The 27451-nt window shown below is 31.6% G+C and overlaps 4 protein-coding genes across 4 annotated transcripts; 3 read left to right on the top strand and 1 right to left on the bottom strand.

Annotated features, from left to right (window-relative positions):
- The first annotated feature begins 226 nt into the window (after positions 1 to 226).
- On the top strand, positions 227 to 3912 carry LOC122588395 (probable serine/threonine-protein kinase At1g54610). Its single transcript, XM_043760500.1, has 7 exons — positions 227 to 710; positions 827 to 1114; positions 1718 to 2035; positions 2106 to 2333; positions 2876 to 2976; positions 3069 to 3192; positions 3287 to 3912. The coding sequence occupies exons 1-7, from the start codon at positions 390 to 392 to the stop codon at positions 3644 to 3646; spliced, it is 1740 nt and encodes a 579-aa protein (XP_043616435.1). The 5' UTR covers positions 227 to 389; the 3' UTR covers positions 3647 to 3912.
- Positions 3913 to 8198: 4286 nt separating this feature from the next.
- Positions 8199 to 9807, top strand: LOC122588398 (mitochondrial import inner membrane translocase subunit TIM8). Its single transcript, XM_043760502.1, has 2 exons — positions 8199 to 8324; positions 9369 to 9807. Exons 1-2 carry the CDS (start codon positions 8277 to 8279, stop codon positions 9555 to 9557), a joined length of 237 nt encoding a protein of 78 aa, XP_043616437.1. The 5' UTR covers positions 8199 to 8276; the 3' UTR covers positions 9558 to 9807.
- Positions 9808 to 10232: 425 nt separating this feature from the next.
- On the bottom strand, positions 10233 to 12800 carry LOC122588396 (probable protein S-acyltransferase 7). The gene is made up of 5 exons (XM_043760501.1): positions 12569 to 12800; positions 11901 to 12083; positions 11405 to 11701; positions 11042 to 11275; positions 10233 to 10908 (listed from the first exon to the last, which is right to left on the bottom strand). The coding sequence occupies exons 1-5, from the start codon at positions 12665 to 12667 to the stop codon at positions 10444 to 10446; spliced, it is 1278 nt and encodes a 425-aa protein (XP_043616436.1). The 5' UTR covers positions 12668 to 12800; the 3' UTR covers positions 10233 to 10443.
- A 12190-nt stretch (positions 12801 to 24990) lies between these two features.
- Positions 24991 to 26815, top strand: LOC122586919 (bidirectional sugar transporter NEC1-like). Its single transcript, XM_043758945.1, has 6 exons — positions 24991 to 25115; positions 25253 to 25289; positions 25407 to 25617; positions 25736 to 25897; positions 26096 to 26215; positions 26330 to 26815. Exons 1-6 carry the CDS (start codon positions 25070 to 25072, stop codon positions 26642 to 26644), a joined length of 891 nt encoding a protein of 296 aa, XP_043614880.1. The 5' UTR covers positions 24991 to 25069; the 3' UTR covers positions 26645 to 26815.
- The last annotated feature ends 636 nt before the right edge of the window (positions 26816 to 27451 follow it).

Below are 27451 nucleotides of genomic sequence, written 5' to 3'. Positions count from 1 at the left end.
GTGGAATGTTTGATATTACTTCATTATTGATTTATACAATCTAAGAAGCTACAGTGGCAATAATGGTAATTATGTTGTGACTAGTAAAAGCATAAGACATAGCGGAAAAGTATCTAATAAAAACATCTTTTCGTAGAAAAATAAAACTTCAAATCTAAAAAAAAAAAAGAAAGAAAAAGACTCCTATAAAACTGACTTCCTTTTTACTCTCTCTTTCTCTCTCTGCAACACATAGTTTCAGTGCAAGTGCAAACTCACCACCGTATCAAAAATAAAATAAAATAAAATAATATATATATTTTATTTTTCTATATTTGTTTTATTTTTATTTATTTATATATTGTAAACGGAATGAGATTATGAGCTAAATTATATCATCCTCATCAGCTATGGGCTGTGTGCTCGGAAAAACAGCAGATCGCCGGTCAAGGTCAACCACCGGTCACCGGAACACCACCGAAGAATCTCAATCCGCTGCCACGTCATCTACTCAGCCTACACATAACTTGGAACAAGAACAAGTTGTTCGGGTTGATAAAACCGATAGTAAGATCCGGCAAAATTCCGGAAGTTCTTACCGGCGTAAACATAACCCGGAGTTTAGCTTGAATGCTCCTCCGGTATGGCCGTCGTGGCTCACCTCCGTCGCCGGTGACGCCATCAAGGATTGGACTCCTCGTCGTGCTAATACTTTCGAAAAACTCGACAAGGTATAATTATTATTATACATATATATATATATAGGTATATGTATAGGTTTATATATTTTGAGTTGAAAAAAAAAATTGATAATTGATTATTTAATTGAATGATGATGATTGGATAGATAGGGCAAGGGACATATAGCAATGTATATAAAGCAAGGGATTTAATAACAGGGAAAATAGTAGCATTGAAGAAGGTTAGAGTGGATACTTTAGAGCCAGAGAATGTTAAATTTATGGCAAGAGAGATTCTTATTCTGAAAAAGCTTAATAATCATCCCAATATTATTAAGCTTCAAGGCTTGGTTACTTCCAGATTGTCTTGTAGTCTTTATCTTATTTTCGAGTACATGGAACATGATCTTTCTGGTCTTGCTGCTGTTCAAGGTGCCAAGTTTACCGAGCCCCAGGTGCGTTTTTTATTAAGTGATGTCTGTATAAAGTTTACAAATAAATGTATATAGTCTGTATGATTTAAACAGAATTGTCGTATGTTTTGTATGCCGATGAAAAACCGATTATTTTACCCTATGTGTTAGATAGGAACTTTATAATTGATGTTTGTAAAAGAAATTAATCGCAAAGTTACGCTTTTTTTTTTTATCGGAAAGCAGTGCACCCATGGCAATTTATCGGTTAAGTCATGCTTTCTTGATCAAGTCAAAGGTAAATAAAAACCGAAGACATTTGCATCCCCTTGTTGTTTGTATATATATATCATATATAAAGTGCAGAAGACAGTTTTAATTTTGTCAGATTATGTGTCTTTAATGAGATGCAGCTGTACAAAGAGGTGAAAGTTGTATCAGTTTAATTGTTTGTGGTTATGTGTGTTTTTTAACCTTTTATGGATCTTTTAATGCCATTGAGTCCATACCATTGGTATCCAATGATATTTGTTTTTTAGTTGTATGATTTATTGTTTCACGGTAGTCTTATATTGGATTGTTGATGACCATGAAAAGTCAAATCTTGCAAGTTTGCAAAATGTGATGAAATGTCTCCTTTAGCAGATTAAGTGCTTTATGAAACAGCTGCTTTCCGGGCTTGAACATTGTCATAAGAATGGTGTGTTACATAGAGATATCAAGGGATCGAATTTGTTGATTGATAATGACGGAATTCTGAAGATAGCGGATTTTGGATTGGCTACTTTTTATGACCCACAGAATAAGATACCAATGACTAGCCGTGTTGTTACTCTTTGGTACCGACCTCCCGAGCTCCTTCTCGGGGCAACTTATTATGGTGTCGGTGTTGACATGTGGAGTGCGGGTTGCATTTTGGCAGAGCTTCTTGCTGGCAAACCAATAATGCCAGGACGAACAGAGGTAAAAACGAATTTTAATGGTATAATATTGCTTGCCAGTATAATTTAATTTAAACTCTTTTTGACTTTAGGTTGAACAATTACACAAAATATTCAAATTATGTGGTTCTCCATCAGAGGAATATTGGAAGAGGTCCCGTTTGCCTAATGCTACTTTATTTAAGCCACAACAGCCATACAGGCGTTGTACGGCAGAGACTTTTAAGGATTTCCCACCTTCTTCCCTTCCTTTATTAGAGAATCTTCTTGCAATTGACCCTGATGAACGCGGCTCTGCTGTTGCATCCCTGAACAGCGACGTGAGTTTTGCTTATTCTCCAATGCACAACCATTTGTTTGTTTTTTTATTATAAAATTTATTAGTAGAATTTTAATGTTCGCGAATGCTGGCTGTTGATACCATTTTAGTGATTGAATTAATAAATGTTATCAATAACTGTGTCAAATGGAAATGGTCAAATGGGCTGAGTGGTTGCATAACATGTATTCGAATGCTTCCCATCCTCTCATTTGTTTAAAAATGATTGTATTTAATAGTGATATGTTAGTTACTCGCAAAGTAGAAAGAAAAAAAGAAAAGAAAAGAAAAGCGAGAGGTAGGAAGTGTTGGTGTGCTGGTCCAATGTAGCCCGGTCTGTTTTGCCTGCTTATAGAAGTCTTGAATTGACCTAGACCCATTTGACCCTTTACCAACCTCACCGGCTGCGGGTTTACCACTTATATAATCCATTCTAGCTCAATGGGAGGAACCTGATGAGTGTCTTACTCTATGCTTCTATGGCTTATGGACCTCTGGTAAACTGATGTCTTTCTTTCTAAATGTGGTTCTCTGTCTATACAGTTCTTCAACACTAAACCATATGCTTGTGAGCCAACAGAACTACCAAAGTTTCCCCCCAGTAAAGAACTGGATGTGAAATTGCGGGATGAAGCAGCTAGAAGGTGGATATGTTTTTTTCTCTTCTTGTTTTTACCCCCATATCCTTCTGTTTTGTGTTTATGCTGATGCAAAATGCATTTTTGTCTTTCCATAGACAAAGAGGTATGAATGGAAAATCTCAAGCTGTTGATGGAAATAAAAAAACAAGAACCCGTGATCGTGTTGCCTGTGCAGTTCCAGCTCCAGAGGCTAACGCAGAAATCCAATCCAACTTAGATGTATGTCTCTTTTGCTTTTTTTTTTTTTTTTGCACATGCATACTTCTCATTATTGTTTTTTGCTGTTTGTATTCACTTTTATTTCCATCTGTAGAGATGGAGAGTTGTAAATCAATCAAATGCCAAAAGCAGAAGTGAGAAATTTCCACCTCCCCATCGAGATGCAGCTGTCGGGCATCCTCTTGACCCATCAGAGAATGGTGGGGCAGTTTCATTCAGTGCAGGTGATGACACATCATTTAGCTCATCTGTTTTTGACTCAAAATCTTCAAGATCTGTCAAAGAATCCGGGACCATGGGTGGGTCATCAAAGAGAAAACATAGAAGGGAACGATCCCAAACAATATCGTCCAGTAAGTTCATTCGGGCCTTCCTACCAACAACAATTAGTCTAAATATGGATTTAAGATTCAGAAGTAAAGATTCAGTTTTTCGCAACCGAAGGAGACAATAAATGGAGTTTAAGTTTATATTTTTGTGTTATATATTGACATTCATTTCCAGTCTCGTAGTTTTATGAATGCAATTCAATTTGTTGCGGGTTTTCTTTCAAACCCTAAAGTGTATAATTTACGAACCTGTACTTGTTTTGTACAGTCTGGTCAGGTTTTGTATGCGAAAATATCCACCTGGATTATCGTTTTACGGTTGAGGTCTATTGATCTTTGTAGAGATCATCATTCTAATAGGACGTTAATATAAGAACCTTTTTTTTTGTTCTTTTTTGTTTAGAATCAGAAAATCAATTGAATCAAAAAATAAAAAGATCAGAACAATAGAATATGGTCCCTTTTCATAATCTTCAGACATTTACCCTTACTTGCAAATTCGGAATTGTTGTAGAAAGAATGATTGTGTGGTTGATATTTATTGCAAATGGTCCCGTCGTCAATTATAAAACTTAAATGCCTTTTGTTACAATGGCGTAAATGAAACAGACAGAGATTGGATGTTTCAGGAATCAGGGTATGAATAAGAGATGTGGTTTTTGACTTTGAAATGTGAAGACTTCGACACTATCATTATTTGAAAGGAAAATGATATGTATACTGCGAATTGGATCTTGTTATAAATATAATTTTATAAGTCTATCATGTATATTTGTGTTAAATACTATCAAATGTCATGGTATGCATATTAGTATTAGTATATACAGATATCTATACTCTTTTATAAAGCAAATTAGCTTTAAGTCATTAAGAACCTGGTAAGTCTAAAATGCCCTTTACCTTAATACATCTTTCTATACCCATCTCTACAGTTGAACTAAACTACCCCGGATCTATCTCATTCTTAAAACAAAATTCCGCCACAATACGCGGGTATTATGCTCATACTAAAACCATGAATCGGTTTTTATACCACTTTCTTTAATTTCTTTTCTTCCTTAAACTACTTATGCTCCTAAGTTCTAATACTCTTACAATGAAGGTCCTCATCAGCTAACGATCGTTAATTTTTGTTCAAAGTGTTTAACGAAAGTTACGAAAATTGTGACAAATTAAGTCCTTCTTCCTAACAGCGGCTACTTCGTTTTCTCTAACGGGTTTTAACAATCGTTAAATGCTATTTGGATTTTTAAATTGACAGATTCACTTGTCAAACATTACTTTTAACTTTACAAAGTCTAATTACACTATGTCCAACTATTTCACTTTTATGTTTTATGACAACTACAATGACAAATTACTAACAACTTTGTAAATGATCCTAAAAACACGTTATAAATCTTATATATTATCACACACAATAAACGTCTTAAAAACCCTATTTATTATACATAAACGTATTGTCTCCCGGGACAACGCCCGGATGACATATCTTGTTACCTCCTAATTTGAAAACTATAGTGGTACCTTCGTGAATCGTGATCATGGTGGTCGAGTAGGTTCTCAAGAGTCAAGAAGCTTTAAATTATGATATACGTAAAATTCAAAAATAAATTTTATAAACTTCGATTAGTATATGCGTCAAGCCGTCAATGGGGGATGATAGTCATAATAATTTTCTTTAAAAGAAAAAAATTCAAAATTTAAAATCATGTCAAATGTTTTATATCATATTAGTCAAATTCCTTTTTAATATATTGGAAGATAATATAGTACAGATATTTAAATTTGACTTTGACACTTCAAACCTAGTCGACTTGAATATATATCAGTAAATTTTCATATAATAATTATTTTTATTTAATAATGAATAGGCAAATTGGAATTCCAATCTTAACTCTTAAGAATGCCATCGACTATCACTCACATTTATTTTTTCAGTGTGAATTTTTCAAGGATGTATAGAATAAAGTCAAGCATAAAATATTGTTCAAAGGTTTGCCAAATGTTCTCCCACGGCTGTTGATAAGCTGGCTTTATATCCATTTAGAGGTAAGATATGGGATGTTATAAACAGACTTGTAATTGCAGCCACTGTCATATATGACTGGAAAAGAATGGTCGATGTTTCAAGGATAAAGCAAGAAATCCCCAGGTGCTCGCTACGATTATTTGTGATAGTGTTATAAGTAAATTGGGTAGTCCTAGAGTGAAGAAGACTTATGCTGTGAAGAGGGCGGCATTTTTGTGAAATATGGATTGGGATCAAAGCAGGTATAGAGTCAGAATTTTTTTATAAAGGTGTAAATTTAAAAGTCTCTTGTTAAATTTATTAGATTCATTTTTGAAGGAAAATTTTTTTTTTAAAAAATTGACCCGAATTAGAAAATATGGACTCTTAAAATAATTTCGTGTGAGTGCAAGTTATGGAAACTTAAACATTGGTCTTTGCAATTTTGATAAATATGTAAAAGGAGGAGTTGCATTATATTAAACAATATAAAATAAGTTCATCGAAATCAATGATATGCAATTTAGCCTCTACATAAATTTTCACCTGACTATTGTGATTACTATTATATAATAATGTGAAAAGAAAATATCATTTTCACATACAGCTATATCAATGTATGATACATTAACTCAAACATATAAAATACTTTTTTCAACTTATCTTTTTAAACTCTATTAAAAATCAAAATAACTTAAGATTTTTACTTTATCAATAGAGGATTTTATGTCAAAACTAATGCTTCCAACATAAGTAACATGCTTCCAAAGAAGAGGCGTATGACAACGATGGTGACATTTGTATGTATTTTCTGTTTATTTATATTTTTTAAGAACAAAATTACAAATATATCTTTAAAAAATTACATTGTACCAAATTGAAATGAGAGCAGTTACCCATACTGCCCCCATTGTGGAGCCGTCTCTAGATCAAAGGCTACTTAGAGATGGGTAGTCTTGTGTTTTTAGTTATTGTTTGGAGGTTGTTTAAGGCAAATGAAAGTGAGTCATGCAAGATGAGACTACTTCCATTTGCATTAGTATTGATGTTTAGTGTGTGGATGTGTATGTTGTTATGGTGAGATTATGTCTTGATCCTCTAGTATTGTAAACCTAATTTTTGTTAAGTTAATAATATTTTCTTTTTGCTAAAAAAAATAATCAATACTTCAATAGTAAAGGCCGTGTTCAGTTTGTGATAATGCAAACGAATTTCATTCATGAAAAGAGTGATTGTTATTTGGATTTCAACCTGTTAAATAGTTTTCAGTTTTTCACGCAATTGTTTAAAAAGAAAATTTTTTGAAATTTTTTGTCTTCCAATAAAAGTTTAAAAGACTTGCAAATAACAATTTTTGGAGACTTAAAAGCGAAAATGGAGGGAATAAAGTATAAAGTATATGTTATAACCTATAATTGAGAATGTAAGGTTCATGTTAAACCTATTCACATATAAACAGAGGAAAAAACAAATATGATGCTAGAAAGATCTCACAACCCCCCCCCCCCCCCCTTCCACCTTGAAAATCACGTTTTAAGTATAACGATATGTTCATATGTGAGAGAATTTGTCATTCACATATAAATATCAAGTTATAACCCAAAGTTTTCATTTTTTTTACAATTCATATAACTCTCATATGAGCCTTTGTCATAATTAAGGATTTCAAAGGAAAAAAAGCAGATAATAACACTTTACGCATATTTTTTTAACTATTATTATTTGTTCACATGTAAAACTTTTAACTATTCATATGGGAACATGTCAAAAATCATATCTTATGAAATTATGATAGATCTATCATACTTTATTTTTCACATGTTTTGGTATACAAAATAACATTAAATTTAACAATTATCATGATTGACATGTTTTGATCAGGGATGGAGGCATCATTTGGAGTGTGGACATTAAATTCCTAATTTTGGTAAAATGTAAGATAATTTTCTTAAAGGGTTTGAAATTTTGCCCCTTTTAAAGAAAAAGAAAAACTTAAAAATATAATGAATACATATAAAACGTAGAATTAAAATTTTAAATGATCCTTTTAAGATAAACTTTTTGATCTCATCTCTCATTTAACTCATTTTAATTGTTAAAATTTAAACTATATGTATTCAATCCATTTATGGATATACTTGTTCAATATCCATGAGTGTATATAATCTTATATCATTTAATTATAAATAAAATATAAATAGTAAGTAAACAACTCTTGTTGAAAATGCACATACATATGCTCATAAATATATGATTCTTTATTAAGGCTATTTCACACATATATAAAAGATATATGTATAGGAATTAGTTATTGTAAAACAAGTATTAAAGTTTAACAAATAGGATAACATATTGACCCTTGAATTATTATAAAATTGACCCTTAGAAATCGCATGAAGCAAAAATTTAAAGTGATGCACGGTGATTTTCATGATACCCGACGATTTTTAATAAATAAAAACCTATTGTTTAATTTATTTTAATTTAATAGTTATTTTATTTTACCTGCAACCTTAAATATATATACAAATACAAGGTACAATTTATAAACCGAAGATAATATAGTAGTGGGCTTCTAAACCAATACAAATACTACAATATATATGGGCTGGGCTGGGCTGGCTTCTTGTTCAAGTCATCGTATATAATAATAACCATTCAGTTTTAGGGTTTTAGGGTCTTTCAATTTGTAAAATAAAATATCGATCAGCGAAAGTGTGTTTTCAAGCTTAGAAGATTTCAGCATGGACGGTTCAGCATTAAACAATCCCCAATTGCAGCAGCTAATCAATGTATATCTCTACCCTTATATCTATCTATCTATCTATTCATCTATCTATTTGCATCTAATTTGGGGATTTTTATTTTTTTTATTTTTTTATCGATATGATTGATCACAGCGTTTTTATAATGCTTTGATTTTTTCAAATTCTAGTTGAGCTGTGTAACTAGTAGTTATATAGTTTTATTTAATTAGTTAATAAGTATGTAGTGTACAAGTATGGACCGCCAATGTTATCAAGTGTTCAGAATTTTGTTATTTTTTTGCTCGTTTATTACTAATTTGCATAGGATTGATCGGAACTTATTTAGCAAAGTTTTATAAGATATGGGGTTGAGATGGTCCGTGAATTGTAGATTATCGGGTTGAGTTTGGAGAGTAGAGATATATAAGTTTGTTAGTGGTTTTTTTTTTATTGCTTGCTCTGAAGCTGGAGATGCCATGTTCCAGTTGTTCCTGTATAGATAAAATATAGGTATACGATATACGAATACCGTGTAATTAACTATGATATTTGAGTGGTAGTGAAAACTCTCTTCATATTTGCTAATTTCTATGCTTAAATGTTTTAGCTTTTAAGATAAAAGTTTCGAATATAAAGTTAACCACAAAATTTTACTGGTCCTTTTTCTCTCCCAAACAATCTTGAGACAAAGGTGTTTGGTTTGGTCTCCTACATGATTCCCCTAATTACATGATTTTTAAACAATTCTGACTACGCACCCTTAGTTTCTAACTATATGCATAGAAGTGGGATAAACCTCTAGTTTTCTACGAATGGTCAATGCAGTATAGGCTTTCTCATTCCTTATGTAGTTATTGACATGTAAATTAGAGATACGAGGTTATATTTGCAGAAAAAACTTGGTGTTTAGCGATGAAAGAGCTTTTATGACCCTGATAATGTTGCAGCATTTAGGAGTGTGTGATTTTAGTCGCCAATTACATAAGTAGATGTATCTCTTTGTTTATTATTGTTATTCTTGATTTGGCGTTGAGTTATAATTTTACTTTTTTGGATTGTGATTGTGATTGTGATATGGAATTTGTGCAGCAAGAAAAAGAAAGAGCAATGGCAAATGAGATGATAGCGAAGCTGACTAGTGCGTGCTGGGATAAGTGCATCACAGGTACTCCTGGAAGCAAGTTCAGTTCCAGTGAAACAAGCTGCCTCTCACATTGTGCTCATCGTTACATGGACTTGAGCATGATGATAGTTAAACGTTTTCAGTCCATGCAGTAAGAAGAAGTCATTGGACTTTAATAGGAAGTCATCGGTTTTATTATGTTTTCATAAATCGCACATGCTATAACGTTTTCTCGTTGGTCTTACTATCAGTTTAACTAATGTCATGTTTAAACACTTCAAAATGTGATGATTTTGTTTTTTTATCTCTTTGAAGAGAATGACATTCTGTGCAAGCTCTATTATTGTGGTTGTAATGGATCCTTACAATTTATTTTAAGAGTTCATACTCACTTTTGTGTTTTTATCCATCATGACTCCTGGATTCTAGATCAAATGTCGGTATATGCCCTACTGCCCTAGAAGTTGCAGCTTTTTACCGATCAGTTTGATTTTGAACGAGTCTATATAGGTCTCTATTGGGTCGAATGGATGAAAGTCACTTCTCGAAATCCGCTGCTACTATACTAATGCATAGAACCTGTCAAGGCATTATACTGAAAGATTAATATTACGAATTTTTTTTGTGTACTTGTAAGGAAAAATTTAACGGGCTAACTTGACCTCAGATGTTGATCATCATAAACCTTTGACCTGTTACAAAACTTCTTCGGCTAATCTTGTCTCCATTAACATCTTTAATAATCACAATGAAGGGGAAAGAATATATCCTGTTGACATTGGAAAAGCCTTAAGAAAGTTCTTTGATCCACAAAACAGTATCAAAAGGAGGAACACAAAACTATGTACATTGATATCTATAGTTCTAGAATCTCAAGATACAGATGCCACACATATATTGTAAGGCATAAGGGGTTGCTTATATTCCCCAGTCTATACACAACTGAAATAACAAAGAAAACCCTTTTCGGCACAAAAAGAAGGGTAACATAAATCACAACTATGAAACATAACCTCTGCTGATGCAATAGGAGTTAACTAGTCATTGTCTATGTTGACCGGTCAATTGAGCTCCCCTGCTTCCACCCAAGCTGCCACTACTTACACCAATTGTCCTGTTCGAGTCTCCAAGACCAGATGCAAGTGAAGCAATGTCACTTGGGATCTCCCAGCTCCCACTTCTCCGTCCCCAGCTGGACCGCCGGTCAGTACGGCCTTCAGCATGGGATGTCTGATCATATTGATCAACTCGTCCTGACCCGTTATTACCTGCAGGCTTCCTATTATCCATCTCAATGTCACTTGGAGTTTTCATTACATTTGAATGTACATAACTACCCCCTGGAGCACGTGATAAGATTTCTGGTTCTCTCTGCACCACAGCCCTAAAATTATTCTTGGAAGGAGGAATGCTATGCCAAAATACTTGCTTGAAATTTTCAAAAACTCCTCTGTTGTATGGGTTTTCCGTGCGATCATACCGGTATCGGAAGTTCTCATATGTAGACTGCAAGATAAGGAAGAACAGGAGATACCAATATGTTAGAAGATAGGCTCATATAGTTTTGTGGCAAGTATATGGGTCAGAAGCCAAAAAAAATGGATCAAATGAAAGGATCAATGAAGATTTAGTCTTTTACCTGGTTTGTGCTGATGAGATAAAGATGGAAGACCGTAAGACCGCCAACAAACCAAACACATATGAAGGTATAAATTATCAGCACAATCGAGGCAGGGGTCTTGATTAATGCTCCCCATATTGATTTCTCCTCACTGTTCTTGATCTTAATGACATACACCCAGCAAAATGCAAACACATAAATGCAAAGCAGAGTTGCTGAGGAGACGAACATGAAAAAGAATCGGTAATTGCGCTGCACATAAAAGATAACATCAAATATCATTCTACTGTATAGAAAGCATAACCTTTTCTTTGTTGATTTCATAATATCAAATTCTTTTGACTCAAAAAGTAAAATTCAAGTATAAGAGAATTGTCTTACCAATCCAATGCACTGGCCAACCCATGGGCAGTGATGATCGAATCTTTCCACACAGTTATCACATATCGAACAATGAGAACAACGTGGTGGTCTATATAGCATACAAGTATCACAATATTTGACTTTCACAGTCATCCCGTTGACAATCACTTCTTTAATGCGAGGTAAACGAAAAGGCGGAGTTTGGCCAGACCCAACTTCTATGCTCTGATCGCTAACTTCGGGTTCTGGAGGGTGTGTATTGCGAGGTATTATTCCTGGATCTCTTGCAGAGGTGACTAGAAGCAACATTATAACCTGCCAACGATCGTCTGTTCATTAATTTAACAAACCATCGAGTAGAAAAGCTATATCCATCAATCTATATCTACTAATGTAGTAATGTACTTCATAAACATTCTCTTGCGCAGGAACTAACAGAGCAGATATGGGACCCAACCTTTTCACATAGATAAAAGCGTCGCAATAGATAAACTAGCAAATTAAGGGAACTTACATAAACGGTATATACAATTGCTACGGCCATAACCAATATTCCAAGATGATTGTTCAACTCATCAAGCAATTTTCTGGCAACAAATACGCAGAAAACAGCAACTGGAGCAACTATGAGGAATATCGATAGGAAGACTGATCGCACGTCTGGCCCGAATGCAAATCGCCCACCGAGGATAAATACCTGCAAACCAAAAAATACCACATTTTTAGATCAAATTGCAAAAAGTCATCATGTAGCTACAAAAACACAAGTTAATACTCCACTAATAAGCACAAATCATCTCAAAAAGCATTTTAACCTTAAGAAAAAAACTTTGACAAATTTTCTTCTTCATCTACTAGATATAGAGCAAAATATGTGGCCGAAAAATGAGACATCTATTATTCTAAGGGTGGTGTTTGTTATTGTTTATATGCTGTACAAATAAGCACTTAAAAAGATGAACCATCTGAAAAATCCCCCAAGTAACGAAACATTAATACGTTTTTCAGCTGGACAAATATGTTTTAAACTTATCCTTAATTTCATTAAAGCTAAAACACAATCAGCCAATCAGATCACATGAACTACACAACTTAAATAAAACACAATCATATTTTCAACCAAACCTTAAATTACAAATATATACTAAAAATAATGAATAAATAAAAAGTCAAAGAGCTTACGTTACTGCCTTTCCATGTTTGGTACAGACGGATCACCTCCGATGTTCCACCGGCGCCGGTGGCATCATCGGAATTGTTTGGCGGGTGTACCCCATACATCTCTCTCTCTCTCTCTCTCTCTCTCTCTCTCTCTCCTCTCACCAAAGTGGCTGTCAATATATGTCTTTCTCTCTCTAAAAGTATATAGCAATAGCTGTATGTAGAGAGAGACAGGGGGTTTGACTTTTTTCTATTAGTTTTGGTAAGTTTCCATTGAAGTTAAACTTTACAACGACCAAATATCAGTATTTAAATAAAAAAACAATCAATCAAAAAAATAATATTTAAAAACAGAAAAGTTCAACAAACACCAACTGAATTTACCCACAACGTGGCGCCTATTTTAATTTAACGATAATAATAAGATAATGAGTATTGCTAGGTTTATAAACATTTTACAAGTACGTGAGATACCTATTTAATTAACCAATAGAGAAAACACATGATTTAACTAGTGAAAATTATGTTTACAAAAGTTTATTTATATAATGTTTGTAAATATACAACTACTATTCTAAGACTAAGAGATTGAAGTTGTCAGATATTAAGTTACTTGCATCAGGTGATGCCATGTGTCATTTGGGGTTGTCATTTGTAGCCTATGAAAAATGTTATTTGTGGAATGAGTGAAACTTTCGACAAGTGGCTAAAAGTGATTGGTTAAGGTAATATTAAAAACTAAATCTAAAAGAGAAAAGGGAGTTACCTGTGAACAGTGAAGCAACTCACATGGTGTAGCCGGTGATCCAAAGGCGGTTTAGGTGTAGGTGTCGAGCTAACCGCCCCATTCCCTTTAGCCTAAGATAATGTTCATCGCTGAATGACCACCTATGACTCTTTTTGGGGAACTGGCGGATGAGTGTTGGCTTGGAGATTCAGGATTGAATTTTTACATATTGAGTATGTAAGTATACGTGTTATCAATCTTGAATTTCAACTTCTAATAGGTTAAAAAAGCAATACTTTACAATATTTACTTAAAAATAAATGAACCAAACGAGTTTAAAGCCCAATTTAAACTACAAGTATCATTTTCAAATGTTTATCTATAATTCTATAATATAATATTAAAAAAATAGCATTTTATTTTTGGAATGTTGAAAAATATGTAATATTTTTAGTTAGCATTTTTTAAAATATTTTCACTTATAATACTCCCTTAACTAGGGGTGTTCATGGTTTGGTTTTTACCTTGTTAAACTGTAAACCGAACCGTTTTAAAAATTGAAAAAAACCAAACGGTTTATGAATTTGGTTTTGGTTTGGTTTGTAACCGAAACCGAATTATATGTTAGGTTTTTGTTTTGGTTATGGGTATATGATAATGAATTTGGTTAAACCAAAAAAACTGAATAACTTATATTACTATTATGTATTATTAAAAATATTTAATATATATCTTTTTTGTATGGATAGTTGTTAATGTACTTTTATCTTTGATATCTATTTGTTTATTGTATTAACTTTTTTTTTTTAATTAGAAAAATTCAATCGGCAAATAATGAAGAATTTGATGCAGAATTTTTAATAATGATGACAAAAAAACAATTTAGTTGTTTCAGTTATGTTACCTATTTGACAATATTGTGTTTGAAACCTAAATTAACTACTTTGGTGAAAATTAAAGTTATGAACCTATTTTGGTTGAGCACAACTTAGACAAAAAAAAATGATGAAATTGTGTTTTTCATATTTGATTTTTTGGGTTTTAAATTGAAACCGAATTGAATTTTAATTTGATTTTCGGTTTGGCTTTTCTATTTTGGTTCGGTTTTGGTTTTGGAAAAAAAAACAAAAAACCCGAACCAAATAGACCGAATAATCGAATACCAAACCGATGAATACCCCTACTTTGGAGATTTTGTTTGAATATGTTGATGCTCCGAATCTCGTTGATTATGGATGAGTTTATTATATGTTTGATGTTTGTGAGAATTTGTGTTTAATCTCAATATGAAAAGGAAGATGAAAAAGGATGGGTGTTATAGAGATAATATGACGAATATACTCTCGTGTACAATGCACATTGGGGGATTTAACGGGGAGACAGAACGTCTGTTGGTTAAAATGACACCTAATGAAATTAACATGAACCATAGGGGTACCTGGCTATGAAAAAAAAAACACAGGGTGGAAAGAGATAATCTTGACAACCACATAGACACCTAAAGAATTTAACTCTTATAATAATTTCTATCATTATTATATTACGTACTTAGCTTGCGAAAAACTATCATGTATTTGCTTTGCAACTTCATTCTACTTGCTAGCTTGTATCGCGTCTATGTTCGTCACGACTTCATTATCATTAAGACAAGCTATTTTCACCTTATTTTATATATGATTGCTTGCAACATCAATCTATTCCTGATTTTACCAACCACGTACATGGAGATATATAGCATCGATTTTTAGTTCTTCACTAGTCATACCGTGTTTAATAAAGAAAAAAAAAAATACTAAACAAAAAGCAATATCTAAAGAAAATAAAATGTAAAAAAATAAATATAAATTAAATAACCATATATATTATCATATTATCATTATTCAAATGATTATAAAATAAATTTTTATAGAAAGATAATTTATCATTTTATTTTTTTCAGTAAACTTGTTACTATACCGTACAATAACTATGTATCTTTTAAAAGTTTTCTATATATTATCAAGTAGATCGTAAGGTATTCATACACTACTTTTTTTTATTTTACTGTACATAATCGAACATTTTTGTATTATTGTATTGTAAAATACTTTAAAATATATTTGATAATGTATTACTAAATATGTCATTTGGAAATAGTTTGAATGGGATGAGCATTATTTTTTTTTCAACACCAAGTCTTTGAATCTAATAACTAAGGGGGTGTTTGGTATGAGTGAATCAAAGAGAATGGAAATGTAATAGAGAATGAATATAATGGGAAAGAGAATGAGTATTTGGAAAAAGAATCGATTCCGTCGTTTGGTACAAGCAGAGAATGAATATATAAAAAATATTAAATTTTAAATAATAATCAAATTTAATACATATAATATCACTAAAAGAAAAAAAAAAATTCCATTCCCATCAATTCTCTACATTTCATAGAGAATTGAGAGAATGAAATCGATTCCCTATTCTCGATTCTTTTTCTCATTCTTCATTACGACCAAACATAAGAAGTGTTTCTCATTCCATTTTCACCATTTCCTTTCCATTTTACCAAACACCCCAAGGTGATAAAATTTGCATGTGAGACATTCCTTAAGGTCATGGTCTATCTATAACTAAAACTATGTCGTAAAACTTATTTCCACTTAGGAAATTTAAATATATTTGAAACACAACGTATTTATCTATTTATATTCGTTAGGTATATATATATATATATATATATATATATATATATATATAGTTTTCTTACTTTGAAAACCATTTTTTTTGTAAAATCATGAGAACTCTTAAATTATATATTTGTTCACATTTTTTTTGTTCATTCACATGTGAAATGATATAAAAATGCATGTTGTAGAAGAAACTTTTTGAAAAAACCTTCAAAGTAGCCTTTTATAAACTTGTGAATGAATTTGTTCACATTTTCTATTCACATATGATAAACGACTATATATAATGTTTTGAAAAAAATTTCTTCTGCAACATATATTTTTATAACGTTTCACATGTGAATAAACAAAAAAAAAACATGTGATCCAATATAAAATTTAAAAGTTCTTACAGTTCTTACAAAAAAATGGGTTCTTAAAATGAAGGTCCCCTATATATATATATATATAATTTAATAAATACTCCTATAGTCCTATACGGCTATATAACAATTCTAAAATGAATACTTTATCTATACCATATTATAAAGCAAATTTCTTCTAAATTTTCAACATTGAACTTAAATTTTCAATATTGATTTTAAGTACTTCCTCAAAATGCAATATCTATCTATTCTAAATTTATCTAAAATAACTTTAATACCATTTCGATCTCCTTAAATCTCAACCAATCATTTTTTTTATACTCTACTCCATAAATCATTTTATTCTTTTAATTCATTCAAAATCTTTTATCTCAAAAATCGTACATTGATAAATTATAAAAGTTATATGGATGTTCTTAAAATTTCATTTTCTTTCATTAGAGTGGTCATTCGATATACTTTTGACGAATTTTTAAATCCGAGGATGGAACCTGTACGGCTAAGGGCGGAGTCCGTCACGTAGATTACCCCCATCCCTATCACCGCCGCCGCCGCCGCCACCATTATATCACCACCCCGCTATCACCACCGCAACGCGCAAGTATCGTTCATGTGCAAAATAAAATAAGTTACTAATAATAATTCAACATGTGTGCAAAACCACATGGAAGAAATAAATTGTTGAATTATTCAGAGAATTTTGGTAAATATTTGAGGTTACGTTTATGACATTTGCACATGCGTTGCCAGTTGCCGCCCTTCCAACCACTTGTCCGCCTTGTTTTCAATTAACATCAATTTTTAGTTGGCACTTTATTTCGTAATTCAAATATTTTCCTAAAAATTTCCAAAGGCATCAATCTTATGCCCGACTTTGAGTTTCAGAAAGGGCAAATGAAATTAAAGAAAATATATAATAAAATTTCAATTAAGGTATTCAACTATTTTTATTTTTTCTCCTTCCCATCATTTATTGACCCTATTTTTATTTCTTTTACCAAAAAGGTTTTTTTTTTTTTAAGAACGACGTGTTAGTTTATTAGTGATTTGAACCCTAGCAGTGACATCTAAGCGGACGCGTTTGGAACCCGAAAGCACCTCTGAAGACCAAGGGTGCGATAACACGGCTTGCACGCTTTCAAATAAGTAAATGCCCGAGACCATGGGAATTGAGATTCGATCACAGTTCTTTCAATCAACATCCCCTCCCCTAAACCTCCAAAGAGAGCCCCAAGTAGCCACTTTATCTAAAACCAAGTGGTTACGAAAAAGGTTTTTGTTTATGAAAAGTCAAATTAGATGTTAATGAAAGAACTTTAATAATTAAAAGCAAGTTTAAGTACATAGGTTAGAAGTACCTATGTTATGTCAACAACAACAAATAAAAACAATGTTGAAATTAATATATATTCATGTAGCTTTTATTTTATGTTAATATATCTATTTAAAAGAACAAAATTTAAATCATTATAATTTTACTAAACATATATATGTTCGTTAAATGTTTGTGTTAGTTCGGTTGCTGTTAAATGTTTGTGTTAGTTCGATTGCTCGCTTAAACCTAAATGAAATAATACAAACACAATGTTTCGTTCGTTTAAGTGTTTGTGTATGTTCGTTTGTTTGACTAAACACAAAGGAAGAAGCATGAACAAACCCCGATGTATTATTTCAGAATTTAATTACAACCCTATATTCATATCATATATACTCAAAACATACTTTAAAATAAATTTATATGATGCATTGAAATTTGTGTTTGAAAATATCTACATCATATTATAAAATATTTGAAAAATATCTTAAAATTTGAATTTTAAGTTCATTTGAATTTTATTTTTGTGAACACAAAATCGATTAGTTGAAACAATATGAACTTAAGCAAATCAAAGTTTTAAATAGTAGTATAAATTGAATAATTGATGAACGCCTAATCCGTACTACTTTAAGATATGAAAACAAACATGTTTTGTGAATGTTAATAGACGATTAGGGCGTTTTTATGTTTGTTTAAGTGTTTCAGGTTTTTGGTGACAAATTGAAGTTAAATGGATCATTAAGAAGTCAAGAAGTGTCAAGGCAAAAATCTGAAAAACTGTCATTTCTGGAGGGCAGTCTGGGACGCCCTGGTGACCATCTGGGACGGCCCTAGCTGCACTAAAAATCCGAAAATTAAGGATTTAATTACTTTTCAGTTTATAACACTTTCATACACGAATTTGGAAGTTACCACTTCATATTTTCTCATCCCTGGGCAGTTTCCTAACACACACAACACCCCAATTTCATCATCAATTCATATTTTCATGGAGATTCAAGCCTTAATTGAAGAATCATTGATGAAAATAACAGGCTAGGTTTCTTTGATCATTCTCATGTGAACAATTATGTAAGAATTTTATGTTCAATCTTTCTCATATTCATGTTGGATTAGATGTTTAATTCTTAATTGTGTTTTGCATCTAATGTTGTTTGGATTTGAATGAATGATTACATGTTTATGATCTTGAATGAAATTCATCTATCTTTTGGTTTCAAATTATTGTTAACCATGGATTATTGAAAGAATCTCTCATGAACTTGTAATTCTATTTTAATGAATTGAAAATCTAGTTGTGTCAACTCCTCGATTTTCAATTATTGTGAATCATCACAACCGATTACTTTAGTTCTTAAGTCATTCAATCTAAACATTATAACGAATCATGTCTATGTGGTTTCCAACGAATATAAGTTATGTTACATATTTGAAAGCATAATTGGGAGCATGAGAATGGTCTATTTTGTTAATTGAAGTATTTTGTTAAGTTTATGTTCAATTTTAGTTGTTAATTAAACTAATCAATCAATCAATTTTAAGTTTATGTCTAGTTCAAGTAATTCTTGTAATCTGTTTAACACTTTCCCTTGATTCCCTGTGGATACGATACTCTACTTACCCTAGCTAATTAGTGGTATTTAGTTATAATTTTGATCGGCCCAACGACATCGATCAATAATCAATATACCAAAATGGTAACGTGAAAAAAAAACCAAATATTAAATTAACTTTATAGCATAATATTCTTATAACTTACTTTATTACAACTATTATGAACGTTGGACGTTGTCACCTTTAATTAACCTTTTAACTATTCAGAAAAAATTTAAAATATATATATATATATATAACTTATGCTCAGTGTATGAGAAATGTTACATTACAAACTAATTACAAACAAAATTTTACAAACTTATAAGTTAACAATCAAATATGAAAAGAGAAATATGAAAAAAAAAACAAAGATATTCATTTAATTGATTTATCTCACATGACAAAGTAATATGTAAATATTTGTTTGTTATTCTAACATCTCTATATAAAGTCTTCCCATTACCCAGGCCCAATTACAAAGTTAGCTCTTCTATGTTAAGTCCCACACTTCGCATTAATTTTGCCTCTCTTCAGTCCATTTGCGTTTTCTCACGGCCCAACCAAACCACCGTTCCTCTTGCCCTCTTGGTGCTTGCTAATTGGTATAGTTGCTTCCTGCTAATTTCCACGTTTTCTTTTGTCTCTGCCGATGAAAAAGAAACATCTATTCTGGAAGTCCTTTTATTTTGTTTTGTTTAATTTTGATAATAATAATAACAAAGCTAAATATATTTGACCCATGTAACATACTCCCTCCGTCTCAATTTAAATGTCTAAGTTTGACTGTCCATGTCTTTCTTTCGTAACTTTGATCATTAATATTATTGTATATTTTTTATAATACTTCGCGAAAGTTATATCATTATAAAATATATTGAAAACTTAATCGATTCATATATATTACATCAAATATTACATAACACAAAAAAAAACTCTAGATGGTCAAAGTTAAATATGAAAGACCAAAAATGTCAAACTATGATATTTAAATTGGGACGAAGGGAGTATATCATACTCCGGATGGGACTAATTTCAACTCAATTGGTGTAATTAGGAACTTCACTCCAAAAAATTGCAAAAGTAGGAAGTCCGATGTCTTAGACAACGAACTTTGCAACGTACGTTGAAGTCCGATGGTGTCGACACCGAACTTGGTTGCTTTTTCTGATTCTCCACACTTCTGTGTCTTCATTGTATTAATTGTTTATTCATAAAATACAATACCTGCATGAAGTTCGGTGTCTACACCACCGGATTTCAACGTACGTAGCAAAGTTCGGAGTCTAAGACACCAGACTTCCTACTTTTCAAATATTTAGAGTGAAGTCCTAGTTACACCAATTGGGTTGAAATTAGTCTCACCCATACAAAAAATTCTATCTAGTTATGGAACAATTAAACTTTTAGTTATATCAATAGACACATGTACGTTTTAGACATATCCTTTATTTTTCTTACCTTAATTAGTTATCCTCTAAAGATTATATATCTTGTTTACAAAGTTAATGGAAAATGGTTCTAATTATTAATTAAGGATATATACTTACGTGCATATATATATCAAAAAAGAGAAGATATATATATATATATACGTGGTAGACATCCAAAGATGTTCATGCAATCATTCACTTACGTATGATCATACCAAAACCAAGCATGTACCTATTATTTGGTGACGATCAAAATCTACTTTGGACGATATACATATGTATGTAGTGTGGCTTCCTTTATTCCCCATGTTTTTTGCATGCTTCCACACATTCGATCACCGGTTAAAGGTTCATAAACACACTTTTTACAGGTCATTTTCCTACCAATGGATGATCATAAGTCATAACACCGGCCTTTTCATCCGGTAGCTTTATCTTAATTTAATAGTAGTAGTTATTTTGAATCTGATAAAGGCCTTCTCGTAAATTTTTATGACTATATACCAAAAGTGCAAATTATCTAGCTAGCTAGGCTATACCCGGACACACACACATATATGATGGATATGATTCTTACAGAAAATTAAATCAGAGGGTCAAAAGTATCATACATGTAGAATATTTAAAAGTTCAATAGATAGTACTTGGTGTATTCATTCGTACACAAATCGAAAGTTTGTTTGGGGCGTTGTAAATTTAAAAAGGCAAAAGTCTTCATAACATTTTTCACTTCGAATAATTACAAAGTGCATATGTATGGATCGATAACATAGGTTTCTTAAAAGTTTCTTCATTGAATTGAAAGAACTCAAGATGAGTTTAGAGAGCCCAAAATTAGAATTGAAATGGATTTTGCCGGGCTACCTACAATCTATATATATGTACTATACACATCGATCAATATATTGTCAATGTGGGGTTAGCCAATTTAATTGTGATGCGCACACGAGTCCGCCATATGATCAGATCGATCAACCTGCATGTTGAAACACTCGGTCTAGCTATCGTGGATGTACTTAAAGTCTAATATCGACGACGACATGCATGCATCCCGGCCATTTATTTGTATAGTATTTAATTTGTATTTTTAATTGATTATAATAAAGGAGGAAACAAAACAAAATTAAAATACGAATGCTAACTAAAAACATAATTTTAAGTTTTTAACCATTATTTTATTTAAGATATACAGCCCTCCACTGCGATTAATCATGTAAAGGGGGAATTTAAAAAAAAAAAAAAAAACAACAAAAAAAAAACAATAAAGTACATCCACGATATATCAAGTAGTCTAGACATCCATGATATCACCTCCTTCAAACTACATGGAATAAAAAACAAAAGAAAAGGGGAACACAGCCACTAATACAATTAGCTGCATTATCCTTGCAAAATATCTGAATGGAAAATGATTGATCTTTTAAACAAGCTAGTCCTTCTATAAATCCTTTTGATACTGTATTAAATTTGGTATGGACTTAAAGTTTAATCTTACATTCTCTCTTTTCTTTATATATTTTTTTTTGTTTTTAATCATAAATTATATATATATTTTTTAACCATTAATTTCAATATAATAGATAAAGAATAGTAGTTAATATATATCCAATAGAATAATAGCTAATATATATTCAATAAAATAATCGATATCTTAATTATACATTCTATCATATAAATATAAATTAATACTAAACAATACAAAAAATTTAATCTAAATATATTAAGATTTTAATAGTAATTGTATTATTATACCATTTTTGAAATTTTTTAGTGATTGTCATGACACATATGCGAAAAATAAAGCATGTAAAAATATTCACAGGCAGCGTTGCAAGGTCGCTAGCTTGTGAGTAATAATTTCTCGATTGGATTAAAAGGTTCCTAGGCATTTACCCTTTTTTAATTCTAATTGAAATATTTGAAATATAAAGTAACTTCCAATGTCGTCTTCCACGGGTTTTGGGTCCCAATACCGTCTTCGACGGTGTATGGGGGAAGTTGATATGTAGACAGCGTTGCTGGGCATGAGAATCGAACCTATGACCTCTGTTTTTCCAGGGGCATGAGCTCCAACCACTGATCCTACTTTAATTGAAATATTTGAAATATGTTTCATATAAACTAAGATATTACTTTTAAAAGTGTAAAACAAGAATGTAATATTACCTTGTTTAACAATAAATCATATAAAATAATAGTGACCTATTATGATTTTTAATATTCAAATATCGTTAAATATGTCACAATCTACAACTTTGATGGACATATTATAGTTTTGTAATATCCAAATATCGTTATATATGTCACAGTAAACAATTTTGATGAACATATTATTAAAAATATTTCACTATAAAACAAAAAGTTTTAATGTAAATTAACTTTTTATCACTAAAAATTGTAACTAAATGTTAAATCATAATAAATTTATCTAATATTAATAAAGTTGTAAAATACGGGCATAAAATCTGGTTAGCAACCATTATTTATGATCTTAATTTTATATATTCTGATTTGAACGAAGTACCTAGGCATTTAATTAAGATTTATCAGTACTTCCTCCGTCCCACTAATCTTGTCCACTTTTAAATTTTCAAAACCAAACTTTATAAACTTTGACTATAAATATGATAGTTGACGAATGTTATACTAATGACATACAAATCTAAAACACAATCAATTCATATAATTAGTTTCATCAAATATTATATAACAAAGACAAAAATATTTATAGTCAAAGTTCATAAACTTTGACTTGGAAAATTTGAAGGTGGACAAATTTAATGGGACAGAAAGAGAGAGTATTCATTATATCACTTCTAGCTTGCGATTAATATTGTATATTTTTTGTGAAGATATATATTACAAAACCAACACCAAAGGATTGAAAAGCGTTAACGCCAATTCATCCAATCAAATGCTGAAATTAGAAAGTGCAACCTGATCCCCCTTTTCACAAAGCTAGGTTGTGCATGGTAGACCATCATAGAAAAGTTCAAGCTTCACTTTCGCACAGTTTCGATCGATGATGATTAATTATTATTTCCTTTTTATTCTATTAAATACGAAAAAAAAGAATGGCAAATTAAAACTTTTTCTATTGGCTAGAAGATCGAACAAGCAGAAAGTTGTAACCGAGAAGAACGAGAAAGTCATAAGCATTACAAATTTTGAAATCAATTTCGATTCAAAGTACAAATCGTTTAATTGCTTGGAAAATCATTTAGTATTACTCTAGCTAATTAACTTGCAAATTGTCAACATTGCCTCCCGAGATACATATATTTAGCTTATACGATTTTGTAGGTTTTAATTTACTAGATATAATATCTTAATTATGCAAGCACTTAAAAAAAAACTGAGGAAAAGTGGCGATCAACACACAAAAAAATAAAATCATACGTAACACACTTGTCAATCAAATGAAGATAAGATCACCAAAGCAGATGATCGATAATTGATATATATTTAATCAGCTCAAATGGATGGGTGGATGACATATATATGTATCGAAAAAGTGCCATTAAAGGTCCACCGTGTCAAGGGACACCTAACAAGGCTAACTAATGATGATCAATTTAAAATTACTTTTAACACATTAATTAGTAACTAATTAAATTTGAAATCGTATATATCATCCCCGGCCGTAACACAAATGTTTTACTTATTCGAATTTGCCTTTGTTTGGGGACGTGGTTATTTACACTAAAAGTCTAAAAAAACAAATTACTCGATCATAATTACATATACACACCAAAATTATTCAGACGAAGCCAGGATTTTGATTCTGGGGTTTTCGAACAGGCTTGAATTTTTAAATTACAAAATCAAATTACACTAGTATAATTAAAATTGTCAATTATCTTTAAAACTAACAAATACATAAAAATAATTTTAGAAATATAAAGTTTAATTTATAAACATTGTGAGAGTTAACATGACAACTCTTGACCGTGTACCACATAGTTCCGCCATTGTTAATCTGCTACACAATAAAATATCCAATCAATGGTAAATTTATTAATTATGTTGTGAACTATTGGTCATGAGCATGGCTCGAAGCCATATTGTAAGTTTGATTTGGATAATTTTCGTTGTTAACCAAAAAAATTTGGTTATTTCGGTTTTCAATTTTCACCACTCTTCTCGTTTTCGGTATATCTATTTCACCCTTAATGTTAACAGTCTAAAATAATTTTTGAAAAAGGAAAGTTAGTTGCTTATTATAGATATGACCCTATATGGGTACGTACGTGGTGCCTATATCACCCTAGCTAGCTAGCTAGCTCAGCTCAACCTTTGCTTCCTATATAAAAGGAGCAACCTATGACATCTTTTTCATCACTCAATAAAACTATAACAAGAGAGTAGTAAAGTAGCATAGCATTCTCTTTAAACAGCATTTACTAGCTAGTAACTGAAGATAATAATGACAGGAAACTTGGCTCATCTCACTCTTGCATTTGGCCTTCTTGGTATACTTATAATTCCTCCATTTTAGCTGCTTGCTTGTACCTCATTTGTGTTTTGCATGCATGCTTTAGACACAGCACTCTATTAATTAGTTTGTGATCGATGTGAATTAACAATGTTTCCCTACATACATTTTCAGGAAATATTGTCTCATTTATGGTATTCCTTGCACCTATGTAAGCATGTTTCTAATAATAATATCTATTTCATTCTCCTTAATTAATTTGTTTTAGTTTGATTATTACCAGCTAATCTTACCAACACTTACATCCATTCTAATAAATTTGATGCAGACCGACGTTTTATAAAGTTTACAAAAAGAAATCAACCGAAGGGTTTCATTCAGCGCCGTACGTGGTGGGCTTATTCAGTGCCATGCTTTGGATATATTACGCATTGCTCAAGAGCAATGTGGTGCTTCTCATCACCATAAACTCAGTCGGTATCTTCATTGAGACCGTGTACATTGGTCTATTTCTCTTCTACGCACCAAAGAAAGCCAGGGTATATTTACATATTATATATGCACTAGCTAAGCTAGCTAATATATATCTATATAGTTTAAATTAATGATATCAATTTAATTAACAAAATTACAATTATTTGGCAATATTTAATGCAGATGGAAAGTCTGAAGCTAATCGTATTGCTAATAGTTGTTGGGTTCGGATTGATCGTTGGCCTCACTCAGTTCTTTGCAACTGGAGTCACACGTGGCGTGATAGTCGGATGGATTTGTCTTGTTTTCTCTTTATGCGTGTTTGTAGCCCCTTTGGGAGTTTTGGTAAGTGCATATATTTATATGGATTCATGAATTGATGAAGAGGGATCGATAAATATATCAAACTTGAGATACATTCAAGAACTTTTTTGTGCATTATTACACCTTATTATATACGATCGATCGAGTATATATACTTATAGTATAGTATATATATATATTTAGTATATTAATTTGTGACTTATTCACATTTTGTTTCAGCGACAAGTGATTAAAACAAAAAGTGTTGAGTACATGCCGATTCTGCTATCGGTAGCACTCACCCTCAGCGCTGTTATGTGGTTCTTTTATGGCCTACTTCTCGGCGACTTTAATATTGCGGTATATATGACTATAAATTTAATTAAGAATGCAATAGTACCTTGATTATTCACTTTCATATATACGTACCCTCCTAGATCTTCCTATATTTTTATAACATGTATGTATTTACAGATTCCAAATGTTCTGGGATTCACTTTTGGTATCATTCAAATGGTATTATACTTTGTCTACAAAAACAAGAAGCATGTTGGCGATGAAAAGACATCCAAATATGAGGAGAAAATCGCTGAAATGGAGGAGCAAAAGAACCCAAAACTTAAAGATCAGAAAGTTATTGACGTCGAGAAACTGAACAATTTGTTGCATACCGAGATTCTTCCAGCTGCAGTCGCAAAAAATCCTGATCATAACTTTGATCATGTTGTGATTGTTGAACCGCAAGTACTCCAAACTATGCCAATTCACACCATCAAAGTTGGAGCATGAAACCATACTAAATAATATATGCTATTTTGATTTTAAGCAAGACAAGGGGCATATATGTCTGTGTGAGAATGAAAAAAGTTTCATTTCTCATGTGTGTAGTTTTCTGCATTTTGTAAATCGATCATTTCGTTTGAAGTTTCCTAGCTTATAATATGTAGCCTTTCCTCTTGAGATTTTTGTAGGCCCATTTATACTTCGCATCCTCCAGCGCAGACCTTGCCAAAAGAAATTCCACAAAATAATTCTGGCTAGATACACCATAGGTCCATATTCTAAAGTAATTTTTCGTGTTAATACTGTTAATATAGTATAGTACCCTTTAAGGCTGTAGCCCGGACTAAACTTGAAAGGCCCAATAACTTTGAAAACACTTAGGCCCAGCCTCTTAGAACACGAACTCTGTCATCTGTGCACCACTTTTGATGAAAATATGGAATCCATATAGGTACCATCAATCTTATTACCACGACTCATCCGCTGCGACATTAAATATTAAATCATTAATCGAAGTTTCATCTATTAATAATGTATCATATGGTACTGGTATAGTGATATATTTATTTCGTATATATAAATAGTAAATTTATTTTTTTCAAACATTCGGTCAGAATGGTTAAACTAATTTGCACGTACCCTATACAACGAGATGTTGACCACACGGGCCCTTACAAGTATTCGGAGGAAAAAACCTCAAGACTGGTCATCCCTAAAAATCGAACTCAAAACCTTGGAATGCCTCTAACATTATGATATTTGTATCAATTCTCATATTTACAAGTGTCGAGATTATATCCCCTTACCTCACTT

Source organism: Erigeron canadensis, chromosome 2, assembly GCF_010389155.1.
Source record: "Erigeron canadensis isolate Cc75 chromosome 2, C_canadensis_v1, whole genome shotgun sequence".
Lineage (NCBI taxonomy): Eukaryota > Viridiplantae > Streptophyta > Magnoliopsida > Asterales > Asteraceae > Erigeron > Erigeron canadensis.
Note: the sequence above shows the minus strand (reverse complement) of the source record. Positions and strands in the feature narration are given on the sequence as shown.